The sequence below is a fragment of the Scleropages formosus genome, chromosome 5 (genome assembly GCF_900964775.1).
Source record: "Scleropages formosus chromosome 5, fSclFor1.1, whole genome shotgun sequence".
Lineage (NCBI taxonomy): Eukaryota > Metazoa > Chordata > Actinopteri > Osteoglossiformes > Osteoglossidae > Scleropages > Scleropages formosus.
In genome coordinates, this window is record NC_041810.1 from 2,961,674 (window position 1) to 2,971,854 (window position 10,181).

The 10,181-nt window shown below is 41.0% G+C and overlaps 2 protein-coding genes across 3 annotated transcripts; one reads left to right on the forward strand and one right to left on the reverse strand.

The window, feature by feature from the left end:
* The first annotated feature begins 931 nt into the window (after positions 1-931).
* LOC108926689 (serine/threonine-protein kinase pim-3-like) lies at positions 932-5,666 on the forward strand. The gene is made up of 9 exons (XM_018739559.2): positions 932-1,036; positions 1,315-1,446; positions 1,754-1,848; positions 2,001-2,051; positions 2,465-2,834; positions 3,609-3,785; positions 3,882-3,971; positions 5,261-5,304; positions 5,625-5,666. The coding sequence occupies exons 1-8, from the start codon at positions 940-942 to the stop codon at positions 5,281-5,283; spliced, it is 1,035 nt and encodes a 344-aa protein (XP_018595075.2). The 5' UTR covers positions 932-939; the 3' UTR covers positions 5,284-5,304; positions 5,625-5,666.
* On the reverse strand, positions 4,717-10,093 carry atp5f1c (ATP synthase F1 subunit gamma). Of its 2 annotated transcripts, XM_018739560.2 has the most exons (9): positions 10,001-10,093; positions 9,366-9,400; positions 8,901-9,032; positions 8,495-8,699; positions 7,721-7,864; positions 7,005-7,069; positions 5,696-5,851; positions 5,374-5,470; positions 4,717-4,842 (listed from the first exon to the last, which is right to left on the reverse strand). In XM_018739560.2, the coding sequence occupies exons 1-9, from the start codon at positions 10,039-10,041 to the stop codon at positions 4,839-4,841; spliced, it is 879 nt and encodes a 292-aa protein (XP_018595076.1). In that variant the 5' UTR covers positions 10,042-10,093; the 3' UTR covers positions 4,717-4,838. The 2 variants fall into 2 exon arrangements, with proteins under 2 accessions (XP_018595076.1, XP_018595077.1); XM_018739561.2 differs by lacking the exon at positions 4,717-4,842 and having other exon boundaries at positions 4,873-5,470.
* Positions 10,094-10,181: the final 88 nt, after the last annotated feature.

The following is a 10,181-nucleotide window of genomic DNA, read 5'->3' on the forward strand; positions in this document are numbered from 1 at the left end:
GGATTCATTCTATGTGGTCACCAAGAGTAGACATGAACTGAACAGCACTCAACTCCAACATGTACTGATAACTATGAGAACAAAGTTTTCACCCAAAAAGAACATTAAACCCTTACAATACACACTTACGAGGAATTCATTTAATCAAATATACTGAATGCCAGAAAGTATACCAAAATTGTCACAGAACAGAAAATGAACTCGTTGTATTTGTGGCTAACATTATTACCTGTTTCCAAAAACATGGAAGCAGGCAGTAATAATGTTAACTATGTCTAAACTAGTTGCGTATACTTCTCCTTTAACGTGCTACAGTTTGATTCGTTTTGGAGTCTGTTATGTACCAGTTTGAAAACCGTTTCAAACATTTTCTACTTAACATGGGAACAACGCTGGCAGATGCTTCCTGTCTCCCTCCCTCAGTCCATCCATTTATTTTTCCACTGTGTTTTTAAACTTAAATATTGCTTTTGGTTTTTAAACTGTAATATTTTATGGCGGCAACTACACTTAACTCATTATCCAATTTCAGTTCAGGTTCTTTTTATGGAGCACTTTTGTGCTGAACATACTGATAAGTGAAGGAAGACAGCGACAGGTAAAGACAACGGTTTGTTGGCACTCAAGACATGAAAAGCCAACTGACAAGTGAGGAGAGGAAAACAAAAAAACTCCCAATCAAAACAAATGGGAGATAAATAAACCTCTGCGGGTGGAAACCCTACTCTATTAAATGAATGAAGTGAATTAAAATCAAAAGTATGTATTAAATGACTACGAAGCAGTGAATTCTGGCTGTATCATAGACACACAGACAAACGCATACTTGGATACCAGGGTCTCCGCCGTGGGTCATCCTGTCCGCGAGCGTTGTCATGGCAACCGCTGTTAGGTAACCGCGTCACTAATCAAAACAAACCGCGGTGTTCGGGTGGAAATATGATGAGTTTTGCTTTGAATCCGGACGCAAATATTCACCTGTTTCCTGTTGCTGCTTTGGAACAAATGTCGTTGAAAAGGAGCCACAAAAGACCCGGTATTTTTTTTTTTTCTTTTTCATGATCATGTTGACACGTATTGGTAGGGGAAAAAAGGCTCACAGCCAGGAGGAGTTGCGCACAACTGTGACAGATCCTGTTTATTTTTGTTCACAGTCTATACGCTGTATTGTTAATTTAGTCCGTTTATTATTATTTGCGTGAATGCGAATTTTTACAACGCCCTCCTCCTCTAAGGAAGAGTGAAGGTAGTAGCTCTTTAGGTCTGACATGATTGTTCTGCAAACCAAATGATCGATGCACCTCTTTTCCGAAGCATCTCTTCACGATGCGCGTGTGCCTCATGTGAGGAGGAGGAGGAGGAGTAGTGAGTGGTTGCGGGCTTGTCTTGGAGAAGATGAGCCTCGAGAGAAGAGTTTCAAGGGGTCATATTCCCAGGGACCCTCAGGTAAAGCCAATAAAAGAAAGAGAAGTCCCAGTTCTAGGTAATAACAGTTTATTTCTCTCTCACTCAATGCATTACTGATAGAAAAGTGGCTTGAAAACTAATTTCAGAATTAATTTGTCAACATTAATTTAATTTCGGACAATGACATTTTGAAGAATCCTTTTGTCATGTTATTTGGAGCAAATTACAAGATGAGTCTAGACAAATATTGCCACTGAGTACCTTTATTATGGTGAGTGTGTCAGCTGTGTTTTCATGAAGTACTGGATTATGAATTATTGTTTGAAATCCATGTCATGTGTGATAGGTCACTTAGAGGAGCTGTTTGTCCAGGGAGAGCTGCTAGGGAAAGGTGGCAATGGGTGCATCTTTGCAGGTTTCAGGAAGACTGATGGACTGCCAGTAAAGTGCCAGATTTCTACTGCTCAGCTCTCTATTAATCATGCAATCATGTCAACAGGCATGGTGCATTTCAATTTCATGCTACATTTTGTTCGTTCGTTAAGGCGCTGTGCAAACCGTTAAGTCTTCAATGCTTTCCCCTTTTCTTCAAGGTGGCCATAAAATACGTCCTCAAATCGAGAGCCAATGTGGTGATGGATGCTGTAAGTTTCAAGCCATCTCACATGTGTTTAAAAAAACAGCTGAAGAGGTATTGCTTACAGTAACTACTGCCTACAGTGTATTTTGAAAGAGCTCTGCTCCCAGTGACTCTCTTTATATTTTAATAAATCTGTATTATATTTGTATTAGGGGGTGCGGTGGCGCAGCGGGTTGAATCGGGTCCTGCTCTCCGGTGGGTCTGGGGTTCGAGTCCTGCTTGGGGCGCCTTGCGGTGGACTGGTGCCCCGTCCTGGGTGTGTCCCCCCCCAAGCTTCACGCCCTGCGTTGCCGGGTTAGGCTCCGGCTCCCCGCGACCCCATATGGGACGAGCAGTACAGATAATGTGTGTGTATATTTGTATTACAACTTGCATTTGTCCTATCTTGTACCACTGTGACACAACCTTCCTCCGCAGGATGGGCCCCTACCCCTGGAGGTGGCGCTCATGAAAAGGGTAAATGCTGCCCCAGCCTGCCCTTACATATTGCAGCTGATCGACTGGTTTGATCTGCCAACGGAGTACGCCCTGGTTCTGGAAAGGCCACATCCCTGCCAGGATCTCTCCGGCTTCTGCAAGGCGCAGGGTGGAGTCTTGTCTGAGGAACTGGCACACTACGTTCTGCTCCAGGTGGTCGTGGCTCTGTGGCACTGCCAAGACCGAGGCGTGGTGCACAGAGACATCAAGCCCTCGAACCTGCTAATCAAAACTGATACACTTCAGGTGAAACTGATAGACTTCAGCTGCGGGAAACTCCTGAAAGACTCTCCTTTCGAAGACTTTGCAGGTGAGCAACAGAGAAGGTCAAAGAGACTGGAATCCATCGTTATATTACACCCAATTACAAAATAAAAGTGTGTTATAACAGTCATTCCTCACATGATGGGGTTAAAATCTTGTACAAAAAATATTTTATCAGGCATGCTGTCTCTTAGAAATTGCAACGAACATTAGTCCATTGATCCCCACTCCTGCTATAGCACCCTTGACGAAGGTAGTTATCTTGAACTGCTCCAGTGAAACGACCACTTTATAAATGGATTAATCACTGCAAACAGCTTTACATTTGTAGAAAACCCATCAGCTAAACAAATAAATAACAATATTAGTACTTAATCTGCTGTTTCGGTAGTGATATTACATTTACCTTAATCAAGGATGATGGTTGGTTGGCAGTCATGTACGATAAGATTTTTAAGATGAGCATAATTCTAATTAGGAAGTATATACAGTATTTGGTTTAGTTGTGGCAAAAGTGGTGTTCCTGTGCTTCACACAGTAAAGGACACAGTGAAATATTTGTTTTGGAAATGAAAATGTTTGAGTAATTGGGCATAAATGCTGTTATACTTAACAATGAGCCAGCTGTATGACGTAAGGGTATATATTTTCGAAGGCATTGTAGCATTTTTTTGTTGTGTGGGACCATATTATGAGGTCTGAAATGTGCTGTTGACACTGCTTTTTTGCCTCTGTCAGAGGGTTATTATTTTTCTGCCTGTCGCACAGCTTCAAGGCTGTCCTGCATACCTGTATTCACCTGTTGGTGTCTCTCTCTCAGGCTCGTTGTCATACCTGCCCCCAGAATGGTTTCACGATATGAAGTACCTGGCTGGCCCAGCCACGGTTTGGTCACTGGGTGTGACGCTCTTCCAACTGGTGTGCGGCTGTTGGCCTTTCCAAAGAAGAAAGAAGACTGTCCATGGCCGCTTCAAATTCCCACACTGGGTGTCTGCAGGTGAGGCATCAGGAACGGATGTAGGATGGGTGTCATAACGGGTGTCAAAATTTTGTCTGACTAATCCCGTGCTTTCCACCGTTTCCTCTCTGACAGACTGTAAACGTCTCATTCGTTGGTGCTTGACCCCCAGCGTAGTGTACAGGCCAACCTTGGAGAAGATTGCGCTCCATCCTTGGTTCCGGGGTCAGTAGCGTTAATCCTATTTCCAGTTCCATTTAAATGCTCTTGTCCTTGAAAATATGCTAATGTTGGACTCCAGCTGGGTCCCTCTTTCCAAGCGCAATGGTACGATCACCATGCTAGCCACTGGAAAGTACTCTTTTGCAAAGTTTTTGTCCTAATGGAATTTTCTTGGACACTAAAAACTAAGCAAAGGTTGTTTAGCTTCATACGTCCTTAAAATCAGTTTACAAAGTTAGAAAAAATAATCAGGACTGAATAGGACTTTGTTCAGACAGCATATTTTTACTTTATTTAAAATGCTGTAATTGTACTGTTGCTGTAAAATTATTCATTTAGGTGACACTTTTCTCCAAAGCAACTTACAATGCTAGGTTTTTAATATAAATGCTTAGTTATATTTAAGGAAATATGTTGTTTTTACCCTGTCACTTCTGGGTAAGTATCTTGCTCCAAGGGTATTTACAGCAACACTGAAGATTCAAACCCATGTGTTTGTAAGGTGACAGCTGTAACTGCTAAGCCAGCTGCTATTCCTATATTAACATAAAAAAGGCTTAAGAGCTTGATTTGTTAAAGCTATGATATTTAATATGATCTGAAGCCATAAAAAAAAAAATCTGTATTTTTAACCTTATGACTTGCAAGTGACTCTATAGTTACAAACCAAACAGACTTTCAGTCCCAACTGTTCCTAAGATGAGAAGTCAGTGCACTTGGGGGGGTGAATCAAAACATCTCTCTCCAGTTTTCTTTGTAAGAGGTTTATTGGTTCATATATGTTACAAACAGGACAAGTTTCTGAATTGCTGACAACGGCTGACTGAAGCACACTAAGCTCTTACATCAGAACTGTGATGGCAACATGATTTACCTGCAATTTAAAAAGGAGACATTTTAGAACCCCAACAGACAATGTGAAAAGCACTTTCAACTGCTAACAATTGCTAAGGAGAAAAGCTCTGAAATAATTTCAGAGAATCTACTGGGAACACCAAACAGGACTTACTACAATGTTGTATTTACAGAGCTACCCAACAAAAACGCTATTCCTAAGACTAGTCAGTTCTACCACATTACCTCTCATATAATCATTTAACATATTCTTCACTCCCTGAAATCATGTTGAAGAGATGGGGACAGATGATCATGAAGACATTAGCGGAGATTAAGCAGCTGTGCATGTTTAACCTATAATTCAGTTTTTTTTTTAAAACCATGATTTGAGAATTAACATTAATTTTTCCTCAGAAAATGTCATCTTACTGAGAAATTCTTTTATTTGGCTCTAGATATATGCTTATGCATCCTGTAAACCCTGGAAACAGCTCTGCAGGTAAAAAAAATTTATGCAAAGTGAAATGGACATTTTGGGATGATAGGAGATTTAGAACCATGTACTTACAGAGCTGCAGCACCAGAAATGATCTCAATGAGTTCCTTGGTGATGACAGCCTGGCGGGTACGGTTGAAGGTGAGGGTGAGCTTGTCGATCATCTCAGCTGGAGAAAGCACAGTGGAAGCGTAAGGCAGTACAACCACAAGTGCACTGTACCAGGGGGATATTCTTCATCATGCTAATGCTATCTTAACGCTACTGATATCCAGTTCATTTGACCATTGATTCATAATCATTTTGTGGCCCCTACCCTTTAGGAACTCAAGAGACTGGAGAGAAAGACCACTGTAAAACACAGCAAGACTTGGAAGAGCACAGTGCAACTCACAAGCGTTCTTGCTGGCGCTGTCCATGGCAGTCATCCTGGCACTCTGCTCACTGGTGGTCGACTCTTTCAGCCCAAAGTAAATAATGTTTACCAGGGCATACTCCTGATAGTTTCTTAGGACATCAGCATCAATGTCATCATAGATGCTCATATTCTCTGGAAAAGCATAATAAACCATGATACGTAACTGGCTGGATTTCCATGTTGTTCTGTGCACATAAAAGTCTAAGAATCTTTCCATTGACATCAGTTTAAGCATAAACAGGTGAATTCTTCATTACTTTACAATTTATACAAATGCAATACGATTAAGTAGAAAAAAGTAAGTATTTCTACTTTTTTTTTTCCTGGCCAATGCTTGAACAAATTTGGGCACTTTCTAGCAAAGTGCACAATTAGTGGTGTCACACTTTTCTATATGATGACACTCGTCATTTCGCCTAGTTTCTTCACATTTATGGTGCACTTGTCCATCAGATACCTGTTTGACCATCAAATGTAAGCTAATTTACCATCCCACAGAGTTTGACAACTGTTAATGTTGAGCTCTATAATGTACAAGGTAAAAACTGTAATTTGCCTTGGACAAAAGCATTGGCCGGGGGGGGGACAGTAGAAATACTTACTTTTTTCTATTTAATCATATTGCACTTGTATAAATTGTAAACGACCAGTGTCATCATATAGAAAAGTGACACCACTAATTGTGCACTTTGCTAGAAAGCGCCCAAATTTGTTCAAAATAAAACACTCAATAGCTTGGTATTTTTTACTGATTACTTCAGGTTGAAACCTTTTTGTAAATATATACTCATCGGATGTGTCTTTCCAATATGTTTCAAAATCGAACTGGTGCAAAATCAGATGGTACAAAGTAAAACTTGTACCTGTACCTATCCTAAAATGCTGAGCCCTGCAGTAAAAAAAGTGCTCACAAACCTATGATGACAATCTGACATGAGATACTGTGCTGCAGCTAACAAAAAAAATTCAACCCAGCACTATAACAAACAGGGAAGTTACTGAACTGTTTTCACGTGTTTGGAGCATCAAAGACGATAAAAATGGTCTGTGTGATTAGACATGAAATGTCTTTTTAGGAATGCCCATACATCAAGGCTTCTCACATCTAAAATAATTTGTGTTAATATACTGTAGCAAGGAATATTTTGTATACTGGGCAACCCATTTTCCACTTCAGTTCCAAGTTTTTATTTCCATCTGAAAGCATAAATAGGTTAAACTTATAAAAAGGACATGGTCGTAAACGGAACCAGTTAGTGCAAGTACACATCAGTTTTAGAATTACCTGAGTTTGCAACAGTGTCCATGGAAAAAAGAGGCTTCTCATCAGTCTTATAGGAAATAACAGACCTACACACATGAAAAAGACCAGAAGAAATTAAGAACCCTGGAGTTTATATAACTGCACAAAGAAAAAGAACATGTCAAGAGGGTTTGTTTATAAAAACTGGTGGATTTCTTACTGCAATTAGAAGGGCAGTACACTTGTTCATGGCTCTTACAATTATCGCAACACCATTACACTCAATTCTGTGCCCAGGTGACTATTTGAGGATTAAGAGGCAGGACAAATGATGTGATCCTTTGATGGATGTCTCCTACCACTGCCCACAAACTGGCACAAGAGAACTATCAAGCAGCGACTAACCAGAAATTCAAAGGCACCTAACACAAAATTAACACAGCCATCCAGAGTGACGACAGCTTTAAGATGATTTTCTGTTCTTCCCCCTCTAGACAGGGTAATGTCAATTTTGTCTACCGCAATAGGTTCATGATCAGAGAATTACTAGCCTAGATTGGATTCAGCCAGTGCTACAGTGCTGACCTTTGTTTGCAGACAGCAAAAGTAGAATCCTGGCCCACTCACACAGGAAGCCCTAATTCACAGGGCACTTATGTTTGAAACAAGCCAAATTAAATTGTGAAGTCTTAATTCAAATGAATAAAATGAGGGAACTCAAAGATGACAGCTGGTCAACTTTGGTCAGGAACCACTACCTGAATCTGTTGTAGATGATGGTGCCTTGGTCAAACTCATAGCCTGAATTCAACAGTTCAGTGGCGATGAGCGAAGCATCTGAAAAGGTGGGGGGTTTACGGCCCACTTCCTTACAGTTGATCAGGAAATGTTTGCCATGTGTCCTATTGAAAGAAAAGAAGACCAGTGGAGGAGAATAATGGCAGTGAACAGGTTAATAAGGTAGGGTAATGGCCTTTTGTTTTTGATTGGATGCTATCAAAACAATACTTCATGCCAACTACAAAGAACTGAACAAGCACAGGTACATGGGCATAGAGTATTACAGAAAATTAACAAAAGAAAACCACCTTGTTATAGTAACTAAACTACAGAAGTAACAGACCAATTTAATGGGATTTGGTTATTCTTTGGCATAAACGTATCAAATTTGCAGCTCAACGGATAAGGTTCTGCTGAAAATTTCACATCTTCAATTTATGGAAATTCACCTTGTGAAGAGTTTCTCAGGAACACATTACAGTTGCAAGGTGGACAGGGAGACAAACATGCGTGTATCTATGTTTTCCATGCGCATAAGATTAAATCCTTGTCCTACAAGGCACACTTAAAACAGTCTCTGACACAAAACATTAGAACATTTAACTCAAGCAAGATATGTTGTAGTCAAAGTACCACAACTTCTCTCCATGCCAATTATGGACATGGGGGGGGACCCCACTGACACACCACAGTAATGAATTCCTGGAATTCAGGCCAATTCTAAGCAGGTGAAGTGAAGGAAACAGGCATACCTATTCAACAGGCCTCTCAGCTTATCCCCCACATTCACCAACATGACTTCCTTTCCCGTACTGGTGAGCTTGGAGATCTCGCTCTTCATGGCCTTCGCCACACTGGAATGGATGGCACCACAAAGACCACGGTCCGAGGACACACCGATGATCAGATGCTTGTTTTTGTCTTCAGGTGCCTTGATTTCAGCTTTCTCGTACAGGGCTGCGGACACAATGGTCACTCCTGTCATTCAGTTTGAGTGCAGAGCATGCCATCTCACAAATGACAGGTGCTCAGCTCTTTTGAGTGAAACTGGGGGAAAAAAAAATTCTCAAAGAACCTGCCATGTTATTCCTGTGTGTCGATAGAAGCCGAGCTCATCTAACAGATACGATCCCAGCGAAGAGACAGTGTAAAACATACCGAGAGCACCAGTCCCATACACACGGGCTGGCTTCAGCGCCCTCTCTGCCCTGGAGTACTTAGCAGCAGCAACCATCTTCATAGACTTCGTAATCTTCTGGATGTTCTTGATGGACTTCAGCCGGATGGTGACTATAACAAAAAAAAAAAAACAAAAAAAAAAAAAAGCCTTTTTACATCTGAAATGCCTTTTTACATGGAATGTAGTTTGACAGAAACTGACCAACTATAAATACTGATCAAACCTGAAACATAACAAAAAATGTCACTGCACATTAACATTTCCTACACAAGTTTAAGTGTGACATTTAATCATTCTTTTGTTATTCCAGTGCTTATACAACTACTTTTTACGTGAGCTGCCGTAGCCCCCGTGCTATTGAAGGATCAATACAGATTTGTTGACCTAGGCTAGTATATATACATCTCAATTGAAATATTACAAAGCATTAAACATGTACTTACTGTCCTTTAAAGTAGCCATGTTCCTGACTTGGCCACTGAAAATCAGATTAAAAACATTATTTATAGAAGTGCACGAGCACTAAATCACAAAAAAAAGGCACATCCACTGGCTACCGGAAAACACACACATATCCGACACAAACATTTCCACTTTAAAAAACACAAACTAGACTTTAGATAAATATAAATCATGAGAAGTTTGTCTAGACGGCAACGTAACGTAACGGTTGCGGCTCTGACTGCAGCCACTGACTTTTACACTGACACTCTGTCTGACAGGTCAGATTCAGAAGTCCGACAAGTCGCAAGTTAAAGAATACTTGAGAAAGAATATATATTTGTTACTGCGCACATTTCAACAAGTATTTTTCTTTGTGAAGCGCGAAAATAGCTCCAGTTTGTCTCTTTCGAGTGAACTTGGCCGCATTGCATTGCATTGCACTGCACAGCATTTTTGCTTGCTTGCTGCTCTGCATTCAGAGCCGCCGGCCGGGCCTGTCGCGGTCCTCGACTGGAGCCGCACATTGACACGAAATCCCCCAAATCCTCCAGGCTAGTGCACGAAATTAAATCCTTAAAGTGGAAATACAACTTTCACAAACCAAAAAAAAACCCGTAGAGGAAAACAGCGTTACCATTGTGGTAGAAACACGGCGGCGCTTGTCCGAGCGAACATTTTCACTTGAATGAAGGTCAGAGGAGGCCCACTGCGCAGGCGCACACTTCTCGTCGACGTAAAACCGTTCTCTCACGTCAAACATAATCTCGCGTTGTAATAGAGGATTTCGGGAGCACCGGATCCGGAAAAACTTTTTT